Genomic DNA, 27,738 nt, shown 5'->3' on the forward strand with positions numbered 1-27,738 from the left:
TCGCAGGTACATACGCGAGTCTGATCGAGTTATTATTGATTCAAAATTAGCACCTGACTCAATGAAAATTGAACAGGAAACAGTGGCAAGACAGAATGAAGATTGAAGATGGGGTGTGTGGGTTGATGGTTAATTCATAAACAGCGCGGTGCTGCCGCCAAACCGTACTATTGCAACTAACTGTGGGGCGGGGTCTGCAACTGTTTTTTTAACGAGCCGCTGCTGATCTGAAGTAGAGCGGTAGCTGTGCCAGCGGTGGGTGTGTTTCCACGTCCGAACACGTAAAATCTCCTTCTCCTTTCGCCGTCTCACCAGCCGTCCCAGCCGACGGGTTTCACACTTGAAAATGTTTGTCTTATCCGGCTCGCCAGTCGGTGTTTCGTCTCACAGCTGCAATGCCCACGCAGAGGAACCCCTTGGACACTAAGCACTCATTGCAGATTCTCCAAATGGAGCCCAAAGGGATCCCATCGAACAGTTCGAACCAGCAACTCGTCAGCGGCGACGAGAGCGACGGTTACCCGAGCGACAGCAGCCCTTCGCCCCGTCTGCAAATCAGAGTTTCCCGGACAGAATGGGTCACCGTGGCCATCCTGTGCTTCGTCAACCTCATCAATTACATGGACAGATTCACCGTGGCAGGTGATTTGAAATGTGCACGTGATTCTAGAAGACCGGTTGCATGCCAGGGGTCAGAGGAGGGTGAGGGGTGCGGTCACCCTCTTGCTATTTTCCTCGCTCAATTTTCCTGAATTTTTTTATTAGAAAATTTCACTTTTGAGGCGTTTATTTCATTGATTTTATTGCGTAACTATTGCAGAAAGATTGATTTTTGCTTCTTGTTAGTCTCAGATTTTCCCGGAAAAGCAGCACCCATTGACCCAAATTTCCACTACGTGCCTCACGAAAGGGTTAAAGTGGGCAAACAGGTGGATCGAGGGCGCCGGTCAGTCCAGTTTTACATCAGCAATTGGCGAAAATAGCATTTTGCGGCGGCCTAATTGGCGAAATTACATTTCACTCGGCCTTGGAGCTTTTTCTGTCCGACCGCATTATTTCGCGAAGGTTCTACTAGGATTTTTTGAGAAATTCGTCTACGACGCAGTTTGCGTCATTCGAATCGGCAAAATTTGCTTTGGGCCTGGTATTGCTAATATTTATTTATTTTCCTGGAGTTACGTGGTGCATCATGCCGTTGTCTGACGCGCGAATCGTGACGTGCGACGGTTTATTCTGGCGCTGCTGCTCACATGCCTCGTACGATGCGTTTCAGCCAATGAGAGGCCGCTCGGCCGACCGTGGGCCCGGCCTACATAGCCAATGCACTGCTTGGCTGCATATTTTATTTTTTATACATACATCGAATGATGCATCCAAGGAACACGTGCTTTATTGCACATCGGGGTGGCGCCGGTCTATGTATAATAAATTATTGTTATCATCAATTACGTTTGACTCGTCGCTGACCCTGAGAATGATTTTCTTATTTTTAGTCCTCGGGCATGGCGTGATATTCATATGAGAGGGATAAAAATAGTCGAGAGCGCCTAATAAACGTGTTTATGCATTTCCGACTCGATCTTTCCTCCATTCATGCTCGTTGTGGAAAAGAAACGGCGGGACACACCCTACGCAGTCGGTCGCACGCCACGTATTTTCCCTTGCGTATACCAGGAAAATGAGAAATAGATAAAAAAAAAAGTGGTGTGATGTCTGGCGTGGTTATTGATTGCGTGCGCTAGTGGGCCGATTTTCTTAGATAAAAATCTTTATCTTTTTTATGTTACTCACATTTTTATTACGCGCAAAGAAATGATGAATTTGAATGATGCAAGAGACGAAACCAGTTGCTTTTATTGGCTAATATTCAAAATTTTATTTTTCAACCCAAACATTGATATTGTTAATATCCAAGTTTTAGTTTTCAATTTTTATTTACTTGGGTGTAAATTCAAGTTCATTGGAGTTAAAAATGTTTTAGAAATTGCACTTCAAACTTTTTTTATCAGTTACAGTAATCTTAAATAGTTCCGCTGTTTTACATTTTGCCGTCAACTTCATTTCAAAATCCTTACCTTGATAAGGCAAACTTTAAGTGACAATGAAATTATAGTTTACTGCGCACTTTGTTTTCAAACAAGACAAGGCCAGCTCACTCAAATTACTTGATGGATGAGCAGATACAAATAAATATTATTCAAGATTATGATTTTAAATAAATGCGATGCAAGCTGTGTTTAATTCTAATGACAATGTAACTCTTTTTGAGATTAGCAGGCTCGACTGCTACCGCTGGTGCCGTTCCCAAGGGGATAAACAATTATAAAAATGTAATTAGAAAATAATTCAAACCTTAATGAATGCTCCCTTTTGTAGCTAAAAATTAATCAAATCAAAACTTTCAATCACAAGCTTGTAAACCATTGTCATCATGTATGAATAATTCATTTAATTATTAATAGCATCGTCAGCCGCAAAATGTCACCGCTTTATCTTTTCAATTTCCTCTTTCAATCATCGCAAAGTTTCCCGTCAATGCATTAACCTATTCCTTAAAGGCCCCTCAGTAAACACCAGCTCTCCTCTTGAGCTGTCTTGATGATGCCGCAGGTTTGCGAAAGTAGCGTTCTTTCGTCGATCACCCGATTGAGAAATTATATAATGGCATAGCTTCCAGTAAAATAAGAGAAAGTCTTGCACCACAATTATTTTTTGCTGCTATTTTTCTCTTCACTTAATTTGAAATTTTACTTGCAGCCACCTCTTTTTACTGAAATGGCTGAAAAGAATATCTGAAGAAATCACTTTTTGGTCAAGCGTGAATAATCCCAAATTACCGACGCGCTTTGCTTAACAAGAAACTGTTTTATGGGTTTTTTTATCCCGGCGTATAGGATGAAAATATTTCGCGGTGCGAACGATAAACGGCCCGTGGCTGACGACTGAAGAAACCGGTTCGCAAGTCCTTATACAGAGAGGTTACGTGTTTAGTTTTATTATAAGCACACGTAGCAGGTGGAATTCCTTTCCAATCGTAAGAAAGGAAAATCATGAGATGAACTTTTCCCGCAATAGATCTGATAGAAAAGTTGCGCTGTAAAAATTAAAACAATCGCCTAATGTTAGCCGGTTTATAAATTGCAATTTAATTTTAAAAATAAAAAAGTAGTACACGGAGTTAATTGCATTTGGCGGCCAGATTATGTTCTTTGAGAAAAGTCACATGAATTAAAAAGCTTTGCCATTAGGCAGTCGTGAATCCCGTGGTTTTAACTGCTAATTCCTTGGAAGGCAAACTGCGGAGTTGGCGTTCAGAGCTAGACGGCTGCAATATCCGCCTCAGTTTATCACGACATAATTGTTGCCAACAGGCCCTGCATGAATATGGCAACCCGAAATGAACTTCCGTAAAATTGCGTGATACGCCTCACAAGAACCAAAACCTTGAGAAGTCCACAATTATTTTGAAATTATATATTTCCACTTGCAAAAAGCAAATCAAAATTATATATAAAATTTAATTGTCTATTATTTATCATTAAATATGATTGGTGAAAAACAATTGGGGTTAATCTCAAGTTGACTCCGGATGAATTTTTAACCCAATTCAAATTTAGCCTCAAGTTGTATTTTGGTGATCACGCCACTTGGATATTAAAATTCTATCCCTTGCCAAATTTCCAAGCTCTACCATTTTTTGTTTATTTTGTCTTGTCGTTTTGTGGCATGAGCCAAATATTTAAAGTTCAAACGGCCGTTTTTTTCGCAGGTGTGCTGGAGGACATCCAAAAAGACTTTGGCATCGGTGACGACAAAGGAGGCCTACTGCAGACAGTCTTTGTCATCAGCTACATGGTGTTCGCGCCTCTCTTCGGCTACTATGGTGACCGCTACAGCCGCCGAGCCATCATGGCATTTGGGGTCTTCTTGTGGGGCCTCACCACGCTTTTGGGTTCGTTCATGCAGGTGTGTACCACTTATAATATACATATATGTATATAAAAACCACTTGACTGGCTTCTGATGAGAGCGGAAGGATTTTTTTTCATGCTTATTAAATTTGCTCTAATCCCTGTCTGATAAGTTTTCTTAAGGGAAAAGGGTATTTACGGTCAATTGCCTTATATTTTCAGGACTATCATTGGTTCCTGCTGATGCGAGGTTTAGTGGGCATAGGCGAGGCCAGCTACTCGACCATTGCACCCACCATCATCAGTGACCTCTTCGTCAATGACATGCGGTCGAAAATGCTCGCTCTTTTCTACTTTGCCATCCCTGTAGGCAGGTAAGAGAAGTCAAGACAATAAAAAAGAAAACAAAACCTGTTGGCATGTCGCCAAGGCTCGGCTGCCTTGGTTGATCTCAAAGGCAAAAAGACCATCAAAAGTTAATATAGACGGTTTTGATTGTCTGGCGACTTTGGAACTTTTCTAGAGCATGGTTGGTGAATAATATGGGCTGATATTTAATTTTATTCTTTTAGCGGGCTGGGCTACATCATTGGATCGGAGACTGCCCGTTTTGGTGGAAGCTGGCACTGGGGCCTTCGAGTGACCCCTGTGCTGGGAATAATTGCAGTTCTTCTCATTCTCTTTGTAATGCACGACCCTGAACGAGGTGAGGCTGAAGGTCACACTCAGCTCCAACACACCGACTACGCAACCGATGTCAAAGATCTCTTGAGCAAGTGAGTAACTTGGTGTTTTATGATTTACTATTTTGACTCCATATTTATAATAATTATCACTATCAGAATCATGTGATATTTCTTCACAATATACAAGAACCAACTTTCAAAGTCCATTGATTGACAAGTTAAAACTTTTCATACCTAAACTTATTATCCTAACCAATGACGACAGGGGCACATTTTTTTAAACCACAAATATTTTTTTTGCCATTTCAGTCGCAGTTTTATGTGGTCCACTCTTGGTTTCACCTGTGTTGCATTTGTGGCCGGCGCTCTTTCATGGTGGGGACCAATTTTCATCCTCAACGGATTGCAACTCCAGCCTGGAATGGAGAACTTAAAGTTGGCAGAGTAAGTATTGCAGCTCAGGGCAAAGCCCTCTGATCACTTTTTGCCTTTCCACTACAAAATCAGTGGAATGCAAGGTAATGCCTCAATTGGCTTTCATTCTCATGACAAATAGAGTGAATCCCAGATTGGCTTTCCTTGTTAATTAAGTACAAGTATACAGCTAATGTTTCATTGACCATGGACGTAGATGGGAAAGTGAATGTTTTTTCAGAGCTCTTAATCGCTTTTAATATGATTTAAAAAATTTAATGGATTCTCTTCCACTTAGGAACAATAGGAGCCTCATGTTTCATTTAATTATAAAGAAAGTTTTTCTCAGATAATGAACTTTTACTTAATGATTGATGTTTCTCATTTCAGTGTTTCCCTCAAGTTTGGTATAATAACCATGGTGTCGGGTATCGTGGGAGTACCCTTAGGTGCAACACTGGCCCAGAAACTTCGAGTCAACTATCCTAGAGCAGACCCATTGATCTGCGCAGCTGGTCTGCTGATCAGCGCTCCTCTCCTCTTCTTTGCTTCCATCACTGTCACTAAAAACGCTGTCCTTTGCTACATTCTCATCTTCCTTGGAGAGGTTGCGCTCAACTTAAACTGGTCCATCGTGGCCGATATTTTATTGGTAAGTTATCAGACCTGTCTAAAATCAGCCAGTTGCTAAAATAATTTTGTTCAGTATGTTGTCGTGCCAACTAGAAGATCAACCGCCGAAGCATTCCAGATCCTGCTTTCTCATGCACTGGGTGACGCAGGCAGTCCATATCTTGTTGGTCTTGTGAGTATTTACTTAAATTGCTATTAAGGAAGGAATCTTGACTTAAAACTGTTTGCAGCTGTCTGAGTACCTAAAGACAGTTCTACCTAACACAGTAGACTCTGGCATTATAGCCGCAAACGTCACTGCGGCTGCTGGTTTAATTGACGAAGTCAGCCCTGAAGTAAAGTTCCACAGTCTACAATATGCCCTTTTTACGACTAATTTTGTGGAGATCATTGGTGGGCTCTTCTTTGTTCTGACGGCTCTCTACATTGTAGCCGACAAACGGAAAGCAGATGTTGCAGCGACAGGCAAGTCCATCTCACGCGCCCACATCCTTTGATGTAAACATTTTCTTATTTCCTTAATCCTATTATGAATTTTCGGATTCTGAAGTTTTTATTTAATTGGCCGTTTGAATTATATTATTGCAATTTTTTATACAATCGTGAATAATGATAAACTGAGTTGGTTAAACATGACCAATTAATTAATTTTTGAATGATATTATATCAGATAAACATCAAAGGCTCATATTGGATATCATCTGAGTGGCTGTGTAAGATTTAAATAACATTAATAGCATCAATCAACTTTTAAAAATTCTAACAAAAGAAAAATAACATGCCTTATCCACAACCTTCCCACAAACATATGATTTTTTTATGCTTAACAATTAGCTAATTATTTCTATTCTTTTTCAGTCGAAAGAACTGAGCAAGGAATAACTAACATTTATGCTGACGAAGCAGAAACAACACAACAGAGAATAAACAACCTCAGCTAGGAACAGGGCTGTGTAGTTTTGACTGATTTTGATCTTACATAGTTTGTGCTCGGCAGCTGTTCATTACACAGTTGAAGCAGTACTTGCAAAGACTGTTGTTCTCTGTTAAAAGTTGCTGTGCCCGAATGAGGTGGAAGCACAGATGTGCTGTTTCGTAAGGCTGTTCAATTCAATTACGGTTGTTTTCAATTTCATGCAGGTGCCTATATGTATCGTCTTTTGTGTACATAATAATGCATTATTTATCATCACATCATTGCTAGCAGCAAAATTAGCAAGCTACTAGGTTCCTATAATGTTGGTTTCATTTTGGAACTTGAAAGCAGTTTATTATTTGAATGTTGAGTCGTGTATAATTTTAGTTGAGCAAAGACTATTTGATTAGTTTATTTGCATTTGATACTTATCAAACAAAGCCTGCTCCTTATATACTCTTGATTCATAAGTTTGCTCAAAACCTCAAATTTTACATTTTAGTTTTTAAAGGGACCCATTCACCAAGCTTATTCAGAAAGTCATCTTGCGAAGACTGATTCATTTCAAAATTTTACCATGTCCTTCACCTATTTTAATACCAATATTCCTTGTCGAGTCCTTTCGGATCAATGTTGACAGACTGAAGCAACGTTCAAGAAAGTGGTCTGTTCTTCAATAAATGAAAAATTGCAATTTGGAACGACTTATACTGTAAAATTTTGCTTGGTCGTATCTAAATGTTCTAAAACTGAATATTCTGCACGTGTTGAAATTTGTGTTGTATATAATAAATGGAGCATGAATATAGTATCAAATTGAAAAAAAGAATTTTATTTTTGAATATACCTGGAGGCAGTATGTGTGTGCATTATAAAAGGTCAATAATACATCAAAGAAATAGGAATTGGTAATTATAAACAATAAAAAAAAATCAAAGTAAAAAATGTATCACATTGTAGAGGCCAATTAATATCTGGCTGCTTTGCTGACCTTATCATATACCTCCGGGAATGCTTTGCCACAGTTAAGTCGTCTCCTGACTCGGTCATAGAGAGTATGATCAAACATTTGTCGGAATTCTTCTTTGGTGGTGTAAGTGTCAGCATAAAGCATTTGAAAGCTTAAAAATTGATGAAATGAATATTTTACTATGAAAACATTTTACCACACACCCTTGGCATTTTTTAACAAAGTTTTCTATCCTCCTTGTAGTCTCTCGAGGCTGAAAGTCTGTATTGGGATCAGGTACGCCATAAACTCCAATGTCCACAAACATCCTTTCTTTTGGTGTTTTCAGCATTCCTGGATCAGCACAGAGTTTGAAAGGGCAAAGCCAAACAGGATACACCTAGTAAAAATTTGATAAATATCCAACAATAGTAAACTATATTTTACTGTACCTTCACTTCTTTATTAAAAACTTGCAGCGATTCCTTGAGGTTGGTTACAGGTACAAGCATATCTTGAATAATGTGGTTATTTTCATACAGCCTTTTCACAGCATCTGTCTGTGTTAGTTTAAGGAACGAGATTTTTGGTGGCATGATCCAGCCAAGCAGTAAACGAAACAGCCTATTGTTTCCAAATGGAACAATATCCTGGCAATAAAATTATTTACAATCTTGTCAATTTTCAAATTAGATTTAAGCATAAAATGATGATACAAGAAAAACAAAAATTATCAATTTATGTAACCTGCAGTTCCCAAAAAATAGATCTTGTGTGTCGATGGTAATAGTCTCTCAAAGGAATGACCTCGCTCCCAGTTTTTCCTGTGACCAGGTAGCTCTCCACGTGCTTAAAAAACCAAGGTTTGTACCACTTCCCAATTTTGTTGACCTATCCAAACAAATTTTGCTTTTAAAAAAATAAAGAATTAGATTTCATGGGTTGATTATTGACCTTGTCGCTGTGCTGCGGTGCTTCAACCATGTTTCCTGTCATGACAACACCTTTATTTAAGGTGAACATAATACCCTCGACAAATTGATTGTTGCTCATTGAGGCATCGGAAAACTCTTTCACAGCATCATCTAGTGAATACACTGGCTTGTAGTTCAATTTGATATACCTGATTGAGAAAAATAGTGTTGCAATTTACAAAAAAAAAGGTAATATAAATGTATTGCAATTCTTACTTGGTACATGGCACGATCTTGATTTTGGCAGCTGTGAGAAAACCAAGAGTACCGTAAGACCATGGAACAGCATAAAACAAGTCAGGGTCTGATTCCTAATACTTATGTTAATGTTATTTAAAATTTTTAATTAAATTTGTACCTTAGTCACAGTAACAAGGCTGCCATCAGCTAAGACAAGTTCATATTCAACACAGATGTGTTGAAAAAGACCATACTTGTGTGACGAAGACTCTATTCCAGTGCCCATGATTAGACCGCCTGTGCTTCTAATTTAATAAGCCAAGCAAACATAAAAATCTATTAATTTACCAACAGTCAAATCATCAATTTCAGGAACAATAGGAATAGTCCAGCCCAAGGGCGACAATGCAGCACTTAACTGACCCATTGAAACCAAAGGTTCTACTCGGACAGTCTTAAAAAATTCAAGTTAAAACCAGCAAAATCAAAACCGACTGATAAAAACAACCTTGTTTTTTGTATCAACTTCTAAAACATCAACCAGGTTGACTTCAACTTGATGAAAGCTTTTTTTATAAACTCCTTGTCGAAAGCTCATGGTCTGCCAGCCTGGTCGAGCCGTACACATATGGCCTTTCTGACCATTTCTGTTCCACTCTCGAACCTGCAAAAAAAGTATTTTTTCTTTATTTATGTTTCTATAAAAGATCATAATCGTATGATTAAATAAATTAAAATAAGTTCTTGATACCTGTTTTTGAACTTTTTGCACTTTGGCAGCATGTTTGCCAGGCGCACTGCTCAGCTTAAATACGATGCTGTTTCTGAAGTAATTCCAGACTTCATAAAAGAAGGAGGCCGGGAGCAGGAAAAAGCACACAAAAAACCAGCGGTAGTTGATCAAAATGTGCTCCAGCAACTGGTCGCTCTGGCCCATCTTGAAGACTTTGACCTCCGATGGTTCTCAAAAGATTGAAGCACTGCAAAAAGAAATAGTGATGGAATGGCGATTATTTTATATGAACAGAGAATTGCATCTATTGGCAGAGACAAGCAAACACCTGCAAAGATAAAAAAGTAGATGTGGTGCTTACGAATTGATAAAAAGGGGCGATCATGTTCCGAATGACTGACTTGTGACCGGTACAAATGAAAAAATTGCACAAAACAAAAATTAGTTTCTATCAATTTTATTCATTGAAAATTAAAATTTGAAAATAAAACCAGTACATTTTTTTTTATTTTTTATTGTAAATTCTAGAACGTCAAGAATATCAATAGCTATTTAAAAAATTTTATTTTCAGATTTTGAAAACAAGCAAATTTAATATTTAAACCAATATATTTGCATAAGTTATTTCACAAGATATCTGAACTCAAAATTAATCATGATTGAAATTTGAGCCTACGTTTTTTGCCGAATTAAAATTAATCTCCAGCATTAACAATTTAAATGTTCCTAATAACCTTTTTCTCGACGTGTCATGCGTTACTCTTGTCCCTAAAAAATAATCAATCAGATCAACTTAGCATTATCAGAGACAGCACAAGGATAAGATAAGTAGTGCTGAGTGCATATCCCTGACAAAAACAATTATCATACCACTGCCTGTGCAGGTTACATTTGCACCAAGATGTGAGTATATCTGCCTGAAATTTTCCATTCACGTTGAATTATTTAAATATATTTCAGGGCAAGTGATAAGCTGCTAGTTTTTCTTGGGCTCTGCGCCCTTGCCACCTGTCTACCTACGGAACCTAAAGCACATGATGATCCTAATTTGTTGGCAGAATTTGGGTAAAATTGTACTAAATTAATAAAATATGTATCCTTAAAAATATACTCTTAGAGGTGTGGCTAATGTAAACCCTAGAATGACAGTCAACACAGAAGGAGTTCCCCCTTATTTTCCGGGTCCGGGCTTTAAAGTTAAATTGCAAGGATGGCAGGACACAAGCAACCAGAATTACTATGTCAACATTACGGTCACCGACATTCCTATTTTTGTGCCAACAGCTGTACCGCCTCAGGAGGGCCAAACCCGCATTCCCGACAATGATGAAATTGAAAGTAATTGCTTGAATTAAATTTATTTCCCTATTATTTACTGATTGTCAATTATTACATAATGATTTAAAGCAACATTCCACTAATTATTCAATTAAATTAAATTACCAATTTTTTAGAATTCAAAATAATATCACTTCCATTGTTAATATTATACTAATTATCATTATTTTGCAGACATCCAAGTTTATTTTGCCAATGCTGATGGGAGAATTTTGGAAGTTCGTTTCAACAGGTATTGAATTGATAAACAAGTGAAGATGAAATGTTTCAATCAGTTGAAACTACTATATTTTAATTTATAATTTAATTTAAATATCTTTTAAAATAATATTTAATGTTAAATCAAATAATATTATACTTAAATTCAAATAAACGAAAAGATTTATTTGAAATAAAAAATTGACTTTTTTAGGTTCCAGCAGTATTTGGGACGCTTATGGGCGCGCCCCTATAAAATGCTCAGGGACGACGTGACGGTAGACATTGTGGGCCTCTCTGTGGGCTCTGACAAGTACGCGATGACCGTTATTGTGCCGGCCAATGCACTTCCAGCCCAAACAACCTCGGCCCACGCCGTGGTCGTTGACCCCACCAGGGAGGGTGGTGACAAATACTACACTTATTACCGTCTGTACAACTACCCCATCGCCTTTGACTGGAACATGAAGGTGTACCAAAAGTTTATGCCAGTGGATCTATACCAGCTAGCACCGGAGTCCGAAAATGCAGATTACTCATCTTGGTGGAACGGAATATAAAATTATTCCTTCTTAAAAAAACCCGCAGCCACTTTTGTTTTATACTATTGAATATTATTACTGTTGAAAAGAAAAAAAAACTAAATAAAATGTTATATCAAATTTTTCTTTCCAGTTAAAACATGAAAAATGTCTTTTTATAAATTCATAATGGACATCGAATCACATTGAAATTGTTGAAATTAGTTCAAGACAAAGGAATTTGCTCAAAATTCAAATTGCGTGTTCAAATATTGATTAATTTTTCAAATCAGGCAAAATGTTCGCAGTCGGTAGGATTCGAACCTACGCTCCCAGAGGGAATCTGATTTCTAGTCAGACGCCTTAACCACTCGGCCACGACTGCCAGACAAATCAAAATTTTGCAAAAATTATTTATAATCGCTTGTTTTAATTCGTAGAATTATTAATTAATATCTAAAAATCTCAAATTGGTGAAAATAATCTTAAACTCTCTATTAACCATTTAATAGCCTAATAAAAGCCTTCGGAAATTAAAATTTTAACCTAATCCAATCGCAATAAAATTGTGTCCACTTTCAATGCCATCTTCCGGAGAGAAAGCTCGGTGCAAGTGAAGTTGGTGTCTGTGCGTAATTTTCTATTAGGAAATTGCATAGATTTCAGTCATGTACTTTTCCTGCTATTTAATTGACGAATGAAAAAAACCAACCACCTTACCACAGACAGCCTTGAAAAACTTGCCAACCATGAAATTTCGACACTTTTTAGTTGCAAAACACACATCATGGCCTTGGACCCCCAAAAATTATGCAAAACCGGTCCTTGGTATTTTCGGGTTTGCCAGTCCCAAAGAGACGATGGGTCTGCGGAAAAACTGTTAAAAATTATTGAGCTTTCTTACCAATGCGGGCTAGGGTGAGCTGGTGTCCATTCAGAGGGAAATTTCTCCTCTAAACCCGTTGGAAAAAGTCGATCGAATGAGTGCTTAAGTCACGGCATGATGTTATGAAAACAGAAACAGAAAAGGATGTTGAAGAAAATCGAGTCTTGACTCGCAGATGGCGCTGCTTCTGGCAAAGCAGGATTCAAAAAATAATTTAACGAAAGGTTTTTTTACTCGGTTTGTTATGAAAACAAGACCGGTATTTTAGTATATTTACCGAAATTCAAATAAATTGAATTTTCTACATTCCAACAGCGTTTGTGATAATTACGGTTATGAAAATTTGCATATCGTTGAGAATTGTTTGCTTTCCGTATGGTTTGGATCCCGTATTCCTGTTATTGTCCCCGGAAAGCCGAAATCAAATGATTAACCCTTTGGTGACGAATCCGTCAAACCGGTTAAACCGGTTGGGATGCTGGAAAATCGTCTCCCTCCCTCTGTAGCAGCCGCATGCCTCGCTTATTGAATGCACAGTTTGTTGTTTTGACGCCGCCTCGAGTGCAGGCACAGGTTTCGTTTATGAATCCGCGCCCGACGGATCCCAAGTTCAGTAAGCGGTTGTAGACACCCTGTTTTTAAACAGGGGCGACTCCGTATTCAGGTGGTGACGAGGGACAAACCAGTGGATTATCCGTCAAGGACGAATCAAGTCATTTACTCGCGACAAGAATAAGAGCTTCGGGAAACTTGATCTGTAAGTACCTGGCGGGCAATTTTTTGTTGCTTTTTATATTTAGCTGTCGGGCGCGGAGAGGAAGAAAAAAATAGACAAAACTCTCGTCGGAATGGCCCTCGGAGTTTTAATTTGCTCTCGAGCGTGCAGCTGCAGAATTGTTTGCGAAATTCAGCTTCAGTCTACTTGAGTTTGCAAATTGTGATAAATTAGCAGATGCACGGCCAACGTTTTTATTCCTCCCGCGAGACGTGACTTCAATTTTCACCTGCGCTTATTTTTTAGCCGACCGTCGCTAACTTGCTAAAATGTATATTTCGTGTCGTATATTATATTGAAATAAAATTGCAAAACGTAGCGAATGTTGGAAATGAGCAGAGTTTGGTTGCACAAATAACAAAAGTTGCCGCTCGTTAAAAGTAAAAGGTCAAGCCCTGGGTCGTGCAGCAACCCACCTTTCGAAGCGTTTGTTGCCTTCAGCAAAGATACAATCATGCACTCAGCCATTCTGCTGACTAGTGCACTTCTAACTAGCTGAGTAATTTTTCGAACTTGAAATTGCTGGTTTCAAACAAACGAGCTGACATTAAGAATGACGGCAATTTAGTTTGTTATTATTATATTGCTTTTTATTTCATAAAAATATTTTTTTTCGATTTTAGTTCAAATGTTTAAATTTAAATAATTATTGATTGAAATATAAATATTCTTATCCTATACGTATAAATATTTATAGAAGTTCTATTTTTTTCAAGGTTTATAGCAAAAACAAAATAATTTTACATATATTTTAAACATGGATTGAGATAAAAAGTATTAATAAAATTCTCTAATCATGCCCAAAATTATCAAACTTACTTTTTTAGAATCCAATCTGTGATATTTGCACTTGAAATCAGTTCATAGATTCATAGCGACTTTAATGAACGACTCGCAGTTTAAATTAGGGCTTTCATTCAATTATCTATGCTGGAAGAAAACCGTCACGGACAATTTTAATTAATACGGTAACACAATTAATGGACTCCTTCCAATATTTTTTTTTTGCACAACCTTGAGATTTGCTCGAGCGTTCAAGGTTTTGGTATCTATGCTAACTTCTAGTCTCTTTGCTGACCAACGTATTCAACCATTTCACTTGCTTTTACTTTGAACTGTAACACATCATTTGGAGATCGAAATATAATTATCATGCATTATGTTTGTGTTCAAAATTTTCATATAAGATTCGACGAAAACAATTAATATAAAATTTTGAATTTATTTAAAGAAGTTTCCTCTTCAAGTAACAATGTCCCCATCTAAAATGAAATTAAAAAAGTTTCTTTTGAGAAATATATAATTTGCTTGGAGAACATTTTAATGATTGAAAGTGCAATGATGCGAATTATATTAAAATGAAGCTTTTGAGGAATTTATCCTCCTCGTAGTAAAAACTGTTTTTACAGATCCGCCCGTAAAATACCTCAAACACAATAAAACAGGCCGATTTTTATGCATTTCTCCGGCGGCAGAGCAAACGAGAGCACCGAAAACAAAGAGCGCACACAGAAGCCAGTCGCGGAGCCGTAAATTTTTAATAGCCAAGCGTAAAATCCGGCGCCTCCGCACTGCATTTGCATTTATTTTTTTCCGCTGCTCTTGTTTTGGGAAATCAGGTCGGTCGGATGGGCTGGAGTGTCACCCATCGGCGCCACGGATGATCGGCATAGGCTTTCGGTCTGGTTCGCTCGCTCGCTGCCTGGCTAGGTCACTAACTCACAAAGTCGCTCTTTTCTCGTGACTTCGCACGCACGAATGATCTGTGTACCGCGGCCGACAATAAAATAAAACGCGCAGACAGACACACAAGAGTCTTGTAATCGCTGCTCCCATGCGATTGCGCGATAATGTTTTGCCCTTTTTCATTATATTTTCTGGCTCCTCTTGCTGCTTTGTTGTTGGCACGCTTGTTTCGTGCACCGGCTCGGCCCTGGGAATGGATCTTTGCTCTTTTTAGAGGAGACATGCTGAGCAGAGCAATAAAAACGGGAAACTGTTGCCAGCTTGCCAATTACAACGCCTTTGGCAAGGCAAAAATACAAATTATTGTTACGTCTAATTCAAAATTTATTTGGGGGTTATAATTATTTTTAAATAAATTAAAAAAAACAATGTGTATGATTTTATGCTTTTGTGATAAAATGTTCACTTTATATAAAAATTCATTTTAACTGTGTTTTTATCAAATATTATTTCCATTATTTCATAAATATATTAATGTTTAATTCAATAAAAAAATTTTAAAAAATTTTGTCTCATTTTCATAAATCAAAATTTTTATTTTTTATTTATAAATGGGTTTTATGTAAGAAACATGAATTTATTAATTGTAAGTATTATAGCATTAAATTTCTGAAAATTTTAAATTATTTGGTTTGACCTCAAGGAGAAGAAAATTACGTGTTAAAATTGTATTTCTATAAATACTTTGTGCTCGCAGAATTGTTTCTTAAGTTAAATTGTTTTCATACATGGATTTCCTGAATTAATTAATAAATATGTAATAAACATCATAGCATATCATAGAAGGTCCAAAAATTAAGATTCCACTACCCAGCATGAAAAGTGTTGGCGATAATTTGTGTTGGTCTACGTGAGTCGTTTAAATATTTACCCGGTTCATTTTGGACCGATATTATTTTTTAACCAAACGTGGCTCTCGCTGCGAATTCATCGCGTGGAAAACCGCAGATCGGGCTGAAATAGTAATAAAAAAAATTGTGCCCGCCGTTCTGTGATGCAGCAGCTTTTTCGGCTGAGGCACGGCGCGGATCGCTGGCTGCTCGCTCGCCTTGCTGGAAGTAGAGCCGCTTTTTACGAGCACTTTGATGGATGTTTAATGCCAACCGAATGCCTCTGCCATTTTTTCGTTTGTTTCGTAATTTTGTGTGACGTTTCCCGAAGCCGTACAATAATTGAAAAATTTCACTCGGAAAGCATATATTATATGCGAACACGGCTCGCTAGTCAGTGACGCATTGCTCATGCTGGAAATAACCTCCGTGATTTGGCCGAGAAATTCTTGAGCACTATTTTTGTATTGTAAGTATTTTTCTTTTATTATTGTTAAACAAACTAAAAGTGGGATAATAAACAGCAGCAGTAGCACTTTTCTGTGTTTGTTTGATTCCCAATAAAAAACTTCAGTAAACAGATTTCGCTTGTTTTTGGCGTATGTCACTCTCAAGCATCATCATTCTCGGTGCTAATTCTCGGCGCGCCATAAAAAGCCCGGCCATATTTCACATGCATGATTTTAGTACTTCAAGTGCGCTTAATCTGCACGCGAGTGTTCGCCGCTCGAAACCGGCTTTCGAAAAGTTGCTGCGGCAAATTTTTCCTTTATGGGCGTTAATATGTATAATCTATGCGTGTGCCAAACTAGAATTTGGATGTGTTCGTGCTCAGCAGTTGACGACGACCACGTTCAATTAAGAGGTCAAAACACCTAGTTTGTAATAAAAAAATGCACAAAGAGGAAAAATAAAAAAGTTGGTTTTTCCTTAAAAGGCATCAGGTTTTTTTGTTTCGTGCGCATATGACGTTAATGACCGCAGAATTTCGTAAAATTAACACTTTCATCCGCTGCCTGCATTTGGTAATCAATTACCAGCGAGATAAGTCGAGGATGCAGCCATTGAAGCGGAATATCGTGGGATGAAATTTGAGTTTGTTTCTGGCTCGTTTGGCAAATCGGATGTAACGACCAGCAATTAACAAACTTCTGCGGTGGTTCAACTTTGCCCATCAGTAAAGAGTTTTGTGGAGATATAAATAATTAAATATGCTGTAAGAATTTCTGCAGAGGAATTTTAAATGCAATTATAATTGTCAATTATATGTTAATAATTATTGTTGCTACAAATGTGTGCAAATATTTTATTTTGAATTAGAGCAAATAATTTTAAAGTAATTATTTTTTTTTAAAGGTTTACAAAGTTGGGTATTTTTAATCAGTCGTAAAAATATATTTCCGTGGACTGCGAAAATTTATAGACGTAGCAATTTGTCTAACAAAAACTATAGAAAAGATTTTCTTACATTTCGAAACTTCAAAACTCGTGATTTCTGTTGTTAAACACGCGATTCAAACCCTATTCAGAGGCCATTAAAGTACCGCTAGCAAATTTGCACCAGTGGAATCCTGCGACATAAATCTTCAACCTTTTGCGATGCCACCAACGCAGCGAGATCTGAATAATTGGATCGTTAGTGCTTTCGAACACCCACTCAAAAAGACGGTGCAGCTGACGTTGAGGAAGCGCCCTTTTTGGCAAAAATCGCCCCGTAGGCAGGCTGAATCGTGAAATGCGCACACGTCGTGTATGTATAGGTACGGACATGATGCAGCGATTTCGCACGCGGACATTCATTTCGCAGCCTCCCACTGATGAAGTGCATTTACATTCGTCTCTCTCTCTTTCACTCTACAGACGTTTGCTGGTTGCACTGCTCGCTGAGCAAGATAACAACATTTATAAAATATTATACTCGGGCTGCTGTTGGTTGCGGTTTGAGCGTCGGTCGGACGGTTCGTCGTCGCGTACATAAGCGCTTTTAATTAAATCACTTTCACGAGCTGTTTCGCCACCTTTTCTGAAAGCATGACTCTCGTGCTGATATTACATACACACTAACCCTGTTTATCAGCCACCAGCGCAAAATCGTGCATGAAAGAGTAAAACGAATGTTGCAAAGAGGCAGGAAGGCGGGGTTCCTTTTCGCGTTGTCGGCCACGCGAAGTGCAGCAATAATTCATGCTAATTCTGGGAGGGCCGCTTAATTGGGCGTGAGATTTAAATGGATGGCCCTCTAGATAACGATTTTGGACTCAAAAAACGCACGCTTGCCTGCCTTTTGTTTGTTTTCACTTTGCTTGTTGATACTGTGAATAAAAATTGATATGACGAGACATCAAGAGTGTTTGTTTACATTCAATAAAAATAAGCATTAAAAAATTATTCTTTGTATTAGTTTTTAAATACAGAAAATTTTAATAATTTTGATTTTCAATGCTTTATTTTGTATTTAATTTCTAGCATTTTATCGCTCCAAGGTAGACTCTAGGTAAAAACCGTTAAAAATAATTTTCTAAACTTATCAGGGAATATATAAAAGAATCTTTAGTAATGCGATTAATACACAATTAATTCTCTGATAACGGGTAATTAAGACAAAGTTTCTAAACGAAACATAGTTGAAAGATGACAATCTTTTAAGTAGTTATTATTCTATTAATCCGTCTCGTTGTCGTAAAAATTAGCAGAAAATATGAACTTTATTAACTTTTAATTCGCCGCAATCCATCATCCACGTCTAGAGACGTCGAGACTAACAAACGGATTCGCAATTCAAACGTCGCACCGCATAATCACCGACTGTCACCATCTTTCTCCTCGCATTACGGGCAAAATGAATACGTCCATTGTAGTTCTGCGTTGGTAGCTAATTGCGAGACAAAATAGAGTAAAACCTGCCGAGATGAGCGCGTCAGTGATTGAGATAGAGAGAGAAAAAGTGGCGAATCGCGTTAGTTTTGCTCACACGCCTCGGAAGAAACAACAACGACTTTTTGACGTCTGCCATGGAGTAAAAAGTTGCTCCTGTGCAGGCTGTATAAATTTTCCAACGACAACGGCAGTCAGCAATTTATGGCATTATTTTGCACTTGGTCGGGCGGATGATAGAAGAAAAGCAGCGGCTTTTAGTTCTTTTGTCACTCTTTTTCATATATAATTGGTGAGCAGAGACGGAGGTTTATTGACTGGAAAAAAGCTTGGATGAAAGCAGCGATTTGATATAAAGTAAAATAGATTCTATACGTAGCCTTTTTCCTTTCCTTTCATTGCGGCCTTGACGTCCAAGCCGTACAAATTGGAGGCAAGTTTTGGCGGGAAGGCCATCAATTTTCATCAGATCCGTAAAATTGGATTCGTGATTGACACGACGAATAACTTGTCAATCCCTCCGCCGGCACTTTCATCCCAAGCGACTTCTCTGTGTTGCGAATCCACGCAAAAGTCTCCACGAGCGTGCTGCTTTTTCTTCCAATTGTCCACTTTGGATTGATAAAAATTGGTCTGTCATTTTTGCTGCTGCTACCAAAGTGCTCCCCATATTCTAGTCGTGATTCGTGCTGATGGCATTTTTCATATGATTTAATCCATTTAGTTAATTGCCCGATTTTCCTTGTACGGGATTATAAAAAAGCTAAATCCTGGGCCGGTTTTCCTCATTGTTTCGCCTTGTGGTTTGGGTATCATCAAAATTAATCTAATTATAGGAGGACGAAACAATGAAGGTCGTTATTAATGATGCTATTAGTGTTTCAAAAAAGCAAATATGACGAAGCCTTAAGAATAATTTAAGAGGTCATCCGTGAAACGGAAACGGTTTTCTCGTTTTAATTCAAAATATTAATAAAGCACTAAATATACTTTCATTTTTTCCAGTTAAATTTCAATGACATTTTATTCCATTTTTTTTTTTAATTTCATGGAAAGATGAGTGCAAACACAAAAAAGAAGTCGTTCGCCGACTGTGACGTTGTTAATTTTTTCTGAGAAGTAACAAGTTATTTTTAGAAATACAAGACACAGACAAAATAGCGAATTTTACTCAGCCCACTTCTCTCTTGTGCCAAGAGCAGACCTTTTATGGATCCAAACAATTTGCTGCCGAAGCCGACGTGGATGGCGCGGAAAATAGGAAAATAATGGAAAAGCGCCTTCGTCTACCCACGCTAGACGACAAAAGCAAAAAAGTTCAAGAATCGAGCCAAATATATTCGTCTGGTGGCAGCAAACAAATGGTGTTATGGAATGCAAATTAATGCAAAAGCAGACACACAAACCATAAAAAGCGCCTCGGTGCTCCGCGTTCTGGGAAACTTAAACGGGCGCTTAGTTGGCTGTTTACGCCGGCAGCAAAGCTCGGGAGACGAAACAACAGGAGTCAATTATTAAAGTACAACAGCACGCCATCATCATCAGCCTGCTGCTCCATCATTCAAGGGTGAAGCGGCAATTTTTCCTCCTCTCGCCGTGGACGTGATATCATTATTCTGCATTTTCACGCCGCAATTCGTACGCTCTGGTGTGGTTGCGAGGAAGGTGCCGAGATCTTTTGCGACGAGAGAAAAGCTGCCGGCTTTTCGTCGCGTCACGAGAGTTCGCTACTACTTTTTGGCAGTTAAAAGTTTCCACCACGATGGTGGTAAAAAGGTGCCCGCGAGGCTCTATTGACAAGATCCAGGCGATTTTCAAACTTTCCCAGAGCGGTTACCGATGTCGAGAAAAGTCTGGAAAGCGTTGAGGTAATGTACAGTCATTTCAACTTTTCAAAAGTGATGAATTGTTAAATGAATAAGGTTTCTAACTACTAAAAGAACAGTTCATTTTAGGAATAATATAGTATTCATTTGATATATACATATTTAAGTAAAATTACCTTGTCACCTTCGCTAGCTGCCGTTTGCTCTTATAATATTTGAATTATATACCAATATGAAACAAATTTATTGTTTTTAATTTAAAAAAATTAAAAAGGCATGTTTAAAGCTTTAAATTGTGGCATTTCAATTCGTATCTAAGAATTTTTTCTCAGTATATAAATTTTCACTAAATTTCTTCCAATAAAATTAATAAAGTCTTAATGATAAAATAAAAATATTACAGTTTTTAATTAGGACAACACCAATAATTTTGCGACATTATGAGAAGTTAAAAATTCGCTAACCAACATTAGTTTTTATATTTCAATTATTTCAAATTTTTTAAGTTTGTTAAAATTTTCAGAACAAAGCAAACATTTGGCTCAAATGAAAGGATAAAGTACCCCTTCAGTAATTCATTGACATTTAAAACTCCAGCTCTTGAGATCAAAATCAGATCAAAAGCCCGCAGCTTTGAAATGCGGCCTCGCTTCTTTTCTTTTGAGCGAAACCGCTGCGTCTGTGGCCAAAAAGCCACCTCTCGGCTGAACTCTGAGCGCACCTCGGCCTGAGGATCCGAGCTGCGTACCGAGCCGAGCAAGTAAGCAAGCCAGCGGTTGTTGGAGGAGGAAAAAAACACGAAGCAGCAGGATGAGATGGATGGATAGGATCCAGCCAGCCAGCCAGGGCATACACACACACACACTGTTGCCAGCACTACTATTGTGGTCCATTGTGCGGCGTGATTGCTCGTGAAAGGCGTATGTACTTAATTTACGGCGAACAAAGAGGAGGCAAGGCCGAGAGCGTAGTACGTGCACCAAGCAGTCGGCGCGCACCTGAAAAGCCGAGTGCCCTCTCAAAAGTGTCGTCTGCACCGCAAAATAAACACAAACAAAGAAAGAGTTCTTCGCCCAGAGATCAAGGTCTTGCCTGAGATGAGCTGCATTAGATATTAGCGCAGTCTTCTTCGCCAGCGCACGCTTTTAATTACCAGCTTTTCTGTCGGAAAATGAATATGGCGCAGACTTTGCATTCGCGGCCGACTTTTCTGCTTTGTTTGCTCTCCGTCGGCTTAAAAGAGACGCTGCAAATTACGTATTCATTGTTCTCGGGGCAGGGACGCTTCATCCTTTTTTTTTCATTTGCGGCCGATTTCGCGTGTCTGGATGTGTGATGCTGCGCATTTTATTGTTGGTTTTCGACCGCCAGTGCTGCAAACGTGCAAAGCACACCGGCTTTGAATTTGCACACACAAAGCCGCTTTTCGACCGATCGAATCGTTCCGTCCTGGGCACAATGTAATCCGCTGAATAATGGTGCGATTCTCGGTGTTGTTATTTTATCAAGGGGAGTGGCGAAAATGGTTCTATTTTCGGAAGTGGAATTTTTGTCAATTTACTTTTGTAAGGAAACTAGATAAATTTGAATCCCTTTTGCAAGCATTAACAGAAAGAGGAATAAAAATGCGTACAAATCTGTATTGTAATCATAAACAAATAAGTTAGCTCATTGTTTTTCTTTAAGTAATTTAAATTAAATTTCCTTCAAAAGAAAAGAAATAACTGGAATAATATAAAAAACATGATAATAAAATTTAGATCGATCTTAATTATAATAATACCTTTAAATGTTATTAAGACAAAAAATATTCATGTTTTTTTATGAAATAAAATGCGGCTTCTTCAGTGAAGATGAGCAACTTTATTGTTTCTGCATGACACAGAAAATCCCTGCTCTACTAGTTTCAGTTGCGGGTTGCAACCCTAATTTATGAGCTGTTGAAAAGGAATAAGCTGACATTTAAACAATTTTTAGTACATTTTGAAAAATTAGCTTGCAAATTATACAAAAATTAAAATTAAATTACAATATTTCACTTATAAATTACAGAATATAGTAGATTAGGGATTTTCTGAATCATGCAGAAACAGTTTCTCATCTTCACCGAGGAAGCTGGATTTTATTTAAAAACAATTTTTTTACAAATGAACACACCTCCAGTGCCAAAAGGTTCCACAACAACAACTACAAGAACCTATGTAGAGAATTATATGCATGTTATTGAAAATATTTTATTGCTTTCGTTGTGTTGTCTCTATTGGTTAAAAAAATCTAAAGCATTTGTTTTAATTTGTGAGAGTATATAAATTTAATTTAGTTTTTGTATATATTCAAATGTAAAAAATAGCTCCAGTTGATGGAAACATTTACATTTCCGTTCTAAATTGAAAACACAGGCCTTTGATGTGTCCCCCTTCGATATATAGAGATAATAAGCGTGGTGACACAGAATGGACTTTGGTGCTATTTCCGTCCTTTTTCTGTAGCTTTTAGCAGCCGCAGACGTTTATACATGCTTTCGCAGCGCGTCTCCAAATGCGCCCATCAAAGAACTCCCGAGTTCAGCGCAAAATTGGCCCTCGTTCAAATCCACCATCCGCCTGCATGGTCTGCGAGTCAGTCGACTTTCTTCTTCGGTGTGCATGCTAAAGACCAACAAGTCAGCCATGTGCAGTGCCATCAGATGGGTTAGCGGCACAAAGATGACGAAAACCTGCATCGTTTCGCCGGTTTTTCGCCACGTCAAATCTGCAGAGTCGATGATGTTGCACTTCCGCGAAAAACGCAACCTATGGTTTTGAATTTCTCTCTGCTGCAACCGATCAACTCGCGCTGTATTACACACTTTGAAAGGCATGACCGACACAGACAGCTGGGTGTCTTGAGCACAGCACCAATTTCACGCGGTATCGCAATGATTCTCGATATGAAACGGATGGAAATGAATGGCACCTTGGCCTAATAATGCGCGGTGATATGGAAACTTTTTCGTAATGCGAGAAAATGGAAAATTTATATAATATTCAAACGGAGAGATTGTTTACAATTTTCAGACGATATGAGGCGTTGCGTTTATTTTCCCTAGTGAAACGCAAATTTCATGAAATATCTCCGAATGTTTTTTTTTCTCCATCTCGGAATGTGTAAACACATACGAAAGTCGGCTTGCTAATGTGTAAAATGTATTTTGGTTGGGCGACACGTGTGCAGACTATCTGCATCGCTCCAGACTAAAAATACGAAAAGAAGTGCATCGCCGGCGCCGAATATGTGTATCGCGCCAATTTGTAGTGCAGAAACGGCTGCAGATGCCTTTGCCGCGGCAGACTTAGCCAGAGACCCATGAGAACTTTTAGACGCGAACCGGAACAAAGAAAATAAACATGTGTATAGGATCCGTACGTCAGCGTGCGCGTGGCAAGCAGGAAAGCGTGTGTATTTTACACTGCGAGCACGTCCTGCAGATGATTATTGTAATATTTGCTGCTCGGCACAAATAGCAGTTGGCTAATTACGATTACTTTGAGTGACTCTGGCAAAGCGCGGTTTTTGTTTGGACGTGGCCATAATAATTTGAGAATGGAGGTCAGAGCAGATTATATTTATTATGTGGTATGGCTAAATTTATGATGGACAGAATTAATCAATTTTTTAGAATTTTTAAATGTCTTAATTTGCTGATTTTTAAGTTCTTAAATTATTTAAATTTATTCTATTAAATGGAGAACATTAACGGCCTGTAGAGTTTATTATTTAACTGATACTGGTCCGACTTCCTGTTCTTTGTTTTGTCTTCATTAATATCCACCATCATTGAATTTTAATTTTTAAAATTATTCACCCACACATCAAGGATCTCAGTGTTTGATAGGGTAATCACTTATTGTTCTAAATCATTTTTAAATCCTGCACTCATACAATTTATTTGCCTATTTCTTATAATTTTTATTCTTATTTCTTAATATTCTTTTAAAAAATTTTTATTTCAAATCCGCGACTTCCTTGAAATCTTTAACTTTTTTTTAATTAATACAACTCTATTTTTAAATTTAGAAAATGACAGACAAGAGTTTATTAAAAACGATTTTTTTTTTTGCAAATAAAACTTTTTCTTTTGTTGATTAAGATGCACGCAGTTAATTGCAACCTGTTCCCACCGACCTTGACTAGCTGCACAGAAAGTGTAGCAAACTAGGGAAATCCTTATTCAACACTTCTGACCAAGATCTACTTTTAATAATCCGCACAGAGAAAAAGAACAGTGAGACTCCACCCGCTATATCACATTCTCCGGCGTGAATTATAATATTAAACTCGACCACGCAAAGGTTTCTTTACAAGGCATTTAGCAACGGAACGTTTACTTTTTAATTGTCACGTGAACGCATAGCTGCAATCCCCTGTCGACTTGCGAAACGATGAAAATGTGTGCTGCTGCGTTTGTTGTATTTGCCTCGGTGCGGTGTGAGCGCGCCTGTGATTCACGGCCCTTTCCAGTAGTCGATTTTAGTTGCCCACAGATTGGCCTGCGAGCTATCCAGCATGCGGGGCAGAGAGTGAGTCATACTAATTTTTTGCATCGTGCCCATTCGCTTTTTAATGGGCAAAAAATAATAGCTGATGGGTTTCACTAAATTAGCATGAAAATTTCATTTGATTAAATTTATTGAGGAAATTGAAAGAAAGCTTTCATAATGGTCCATAAACGAAACTCACAAATTGATTTGATGAAAAATGATCCTTGGGGGAAAGAGGCATGTGGTTTGGCCTCGGTTTTTATACTCAAATCAATTTCAGAGCGCGATATTTATTAGATAAAATATACTATTGCTCTAATTTTATTGTGAATTTAAATTGGTTTAATTCTTAGCGTCGCTCATTTCAAAGAAATTCTTGGAGGAAAAGTGCAATTACCTAATTAAACTCAATTAGCCGTGTACAAGCAGTGAGCTTCAGAGTATTTATTTTTTCGTTCTAACTTCATTTCCTCTCTGTTTGTCCGATCCGTTTCCTCGGCGAGAAAATCGTGGTATTTTTTGAAAGACTTTTCGACCGGCCAACCAACTAGCAGCTAGCTTGCTTTTCACGCCTGAAATGAAATGGTGAACCTTTTGGTGATTTAATTTGTCTCACGGAACACAAAGGCGCTGACTCCGTCTGTGTGCATTTGCGCAACCGAGAGACGCGCGCACAAGGTGGAGATCCATCCCCGCATATCTCTATTCCGCGCTGTCAACCAAGCGTTTATTTACAGAAAAAAAATCACGATGCAAATAGGTTATCTGGCTAATGAGAAATTTCTAATATCGCAACCTCTTTTGATCTTTCGCGTCTCGTGCGCCCTTTGACAGATGGTTCTGTTTGCGAAGGCGTCACGCAGCGGGCGAGATTGGTTTTTATATTCAAATTGTCGGCATGGCCGTAATGTGCCATTGTTTTTGGGGAAAAGCTGCGTTCGAGATTTCTTTTCTACGCATCTCGAGTTGTTTGATCTATTTTCCTCGGACAGTTGCGTTTTGTTGGAAGTGAAATAAAAAAACTTTCTTTGTTCAAGCTCTTGATAAGAATCGCGACGTTTTGTCTCTGCGTTTGCACAGTAATGACGCTTTTGTTCGTAGACGCTGGCGGATTAGCCGCCTACAGATTTAACATTGGAAAGACACAAATTTCATTTAATGTTAAATTGCTTATGAAACGCAGATGGTTTATTACTTAGACCAAAGATGGATCAAGTTAATAAAATAAATTGGATAAATACATTGAAAATAAAATCATTGTTAAGCATTATAATATCCAAATGCTCATAAACTGTAGGCGCTTCTTTAGAGAATTTAAATTAATGCGAATTATTTATAATCTGGTAAATTTCAAAAAATATTAGATGGAAAATTTTATTAAATACATCAAGTGTTCAACTTAGCAGGAGAATAAATAATATCATAACTAAAAAAGCATGCTTCTATTCAAAATTAAATTTTAATTTTAAACGTTCAAATGTGTTTACCACTTTTAATTTTTTAATTCTTATATTATTTAATTATTTCACTTAAATAAATTTTTTGCTTTTATCCTATCCTAATATTATTTGACTAATTTCAATTTAATTTGTTATGAATAGATTCTATATTAAAATTTTTGTCAAATAATGGTATAAATTGTAGATGACATCCAGAATAGACCAGTCAGATATATAAAATTAAAATATATTTCGTTGTTGCTATTAACAACAGTTTAAAATTATTATTAATAATTCATAAAAACGAGATATGAAATCAGCATTATACGTCAATACCTATAGCACCAGCCGATAAGTCTTCTGGCTTGGCTGGACTAGTGCTATTAGAATCAATAAATATCTTAAAAAAAAAATATGTGTGGATAAACTTTTGCACCTCCCTTGAAACATTAATCAATAACGATTTCCAATAATACAATAATATGACTGTATAACTTTTAGCGACAAGTGATACAGTAACACAATTTTTTCCTTGAAAGTATTTACGAGGCACTGCTCAAGTGGGCACTTGCGCACTCATTTCTCTTCACACACTCGAGAATTGCAACTTGAAGAGCCGCTCACTCATCTATTTTTATTGACCAATCCATCGGCTGCCGAGCCATAAGCGGCGCCGCAACAATTTCCTAATTAATCTTGCACTTGAAGAAGTTGCTCGCCGCTTTTCCCACATAAATTACAATCATCTGCGCCGCGCAAAAAGGAGCTGCCGATGAAAAATGCACAAGGAGACGAGGTCATTATACATTATATGTTCATCTTTGCTTGCCAGCAATTATCATTGCTCTCGCCAGCTGAGAGTTGGCTGGGCCGCGGAGAAAAGCAACGGGGATGCAAATTGCAAGGGCAAGGTCAGGGTCACTGGACTTGTTGCTCTGCCGCTCGGCAACGGCGGGCTGCATAGATGCTGCGGAGAAGGGCGGATAAACCGACACTCAAGCCTAGGCTGCAATATCGACCTGCTTTTCGCCCTCGCTCTCTGCCAATGTGCTTTTCGCGCCGCCCGAGGCGCCGTCCGTGCCAAGCACCGACTTTTCAGACGGAATTTGTTTGCAATCCTGCTCTTCCTCAGCGGTGCTCTCAATGGAAACCAATAAATTGCGGATCAAGGAGTGCGATCAGTAGGAAATGTGTGTGTTGGCGCCGAAATGAGTTGCCTTTGCGAGCCGGGAAATCGATCGAATTAATGTAATGTCCTAATTTATTGGTGCTGAGCGCGGTGCTTTTAGGAAAGAAGGGAGCAGGTGCTCGAACGCGGTTAATTGGAGAGTTGGCGAGTATAGGGAAAATGAGAATGAGAGGGGTGTGCCCTAAATTTGCATCACGTGA

At 38.1% G+C, this 27,738-nt stretch overlaps 4 protein-coding genes and 1 non-coding gene across 7 annotated transcripts in view; 3 read left to right on the forward strand and 2 right to left on the reverse strand.

The window, feature by feature from the left end:
• The first annotated feature begins 224 nt into the window (after nucleotides 1-224).
• Nucleotides 225-7,392, forward strand: LOC132199933 (protein spinster). Of its 2 annotated transcripts, none has more exons than XM_059625046.1 (9): nucleotides 225-642; nucleotides 3,770-3,966; nucleotides 4,134-4,285; nucleotides 4,484-4,687; nucleotides 4,907-5,041; nucleotides 5,402-5,663; nucleotides 5,718-5,816; nucleotides 5,875-6,142; nucleotides 6,503-7,392. In XM_059625046.1, the coding sequence occupies exons 1-8, from the start codon at nucleotides 396-398 to the stop codon at nucleotides 6,139-6,141; spliced, it is 1,563 nt and encodes a 520-aa protein (XP_059481029.1). In that variant the 5' UTR covers nucleotides 225-395; the 3' UTR covers nucleotide 6,142; nucleotides 6,503-7,392. The 2 variants fall into 2 exon arrangements, with proteins under 2 accessions (XP_059481029.1, XP_059481028.1); XM_059625045.1 differs by having other exon boundaries at nucleotides 5,875-6,109; nucleotides 6,503-7,391.
• Nucleotides 7,365-12,498, reverse strand: LOC132199935 (delta(24)-sterol reductase-like). The gene is made up of 11 exons (XM_059625048.1): nucleotides 12,358-12,498; nucleotides 9,415-9,643; nucleotides 9,172-9,327; nucleotides 9,012-9,117; nucleotides 8,842-8,960; nucleotides 8,700-8,794; nucleotides 8,464-8,632; nucleotides 8,257-8,400; nucleotides 7,962-8,159; nucleotides 7,734-7,909; nucleotides 7,365-7,681 (listed from the first exon to the last, which is right to left on the reverse strand). The coding sequence occupies exons 2-11, from the start codon at nucleotides 9,598-9,600 to the stop codon at nucleotides 7,528-7,530; spliced, it is 1,503 nt and encodes a 500-aa protein (XP_059481031.1). The 5' UTR covers nucleotides 9,601-9,643; nucleotides 12,358-12,498; the 3' UTR covers nucleotides 7,365-7,527.
• On the forward strand, nucleotides 10,151-11,629 carry LOC132199936 (uncharacterized). The gene is made up of 5 exons (XM_059625049.1): nucleotides 10,151-10,299; nucleotides 10,357-10,461; nucleotides 10,514-10,734; nucleotides 10,909-10,966; nucleotides 11,147-11,629. Coding segments are annotated over exons 1-5 (732 nt in total). The 5' UTR covers nucleotides 10,151-10,297; the 3' UTR covers nucleotides 11,493-11,629.
• Nucleotides 11,757-11,838, reverse strand: Trnas-aga (transfer RNA serine (anticodon AGA)). Its single transcript has one exon. It is a non-coding gene; the product is annotated as a tRNA-Ser (tRNA).
• A 365-nt stretch (nucleotides 12,499-12,863) lies between the features above and the next one.
• Nucleotides 12,864-27,738, forward strand: part of LOC132199370 (neurofilament heavy polypeptide) — a 38,486-nt gene continuing 23,611 nt past the window's right edge. For both annotated transcript variants that reach the window (XM_059624022.1, XM_059624023.1), the window contains exon 1: nucleotides 12,864-13,096. The gene's annotated coding sequence lies outside the window, so the exon portion shown is untranslated. The remainder of the gene's footprint in view (nucleotides 13,097-27,738) is intronic.

This window comes from Neocloeon triangulifer, unplaced genomic scaffold (assembly GCF_031216515.1).
Source record: "Neocloeon triangulifer isolate White Clay Creek 2 clone unplaced genomic scaffold, ASM3121651v1 ptg000014l, whole genome shotgun sequence".
Classification (NCBI taxonomy): Eukaryota; Metazoa; Arthropoda; class Insecta; order Ephemeroptera; family Baetidae; genus Neocloeon; species Neocloeon triangulifer.

Coding starts and splice junctions, on each gene's coding strand:
- LOC132199933 (XM_059625045.1), top strand. CDS start 396: ATGCCCACGCAGAGGAACCCCTTGGACACTAAGCACTCATTGCAGATT. Junction 643..3,769: donor GGACAGATTCACCGTGGCAG/GTGATTTGAAAT, acceptor TTTTTTTCGCAG/GTGTGCTGGAGGACATCCAA. Junction 5,664..5,717: donor TCGTGGCCGATATTTTATTG/GTAAGTTATCAG, acceptor AATTTTGTTCAG/TATGTTGTCGTGCCAACTAG.
- LOC132199935 (XM_059625048.1), bottom strand. CDS start 9,600: ATGGGCCAGAGCGACCAGTTGCTGGAGCACATTTTGATCAACTACCGC. Junction 8,633..8,699: donor AAGATCGTGCCATGTACCAA/GTAAGAATTGCA, acceptor TTTCTCAATCAG/GTATATCAAATTGAACTACA. Junction 8,160..8,256: donor CTATTTTTTGGGAACTGCAG/GTTACATAAATT, acceptor TTTTATTGCCAG/GATATTGTTCCATTTGGAAA.
- LOC132199936 (XM_059625049.1), top strand. Junction 10,462..10,513: donor AATTTGTTGGCAGAATTTGG/GTAAAATTGTAC, acceptor ATATACTCTTAG/AGGTGTGGCTAATGTAAACC. Junction 10,967..11,146: donor TTGGAAGTTCGTTTCAACAG/GTATTGAATTGA, acceptor TGACTTTTTTAG/GTTCCAGCAGTATTTGGGAC.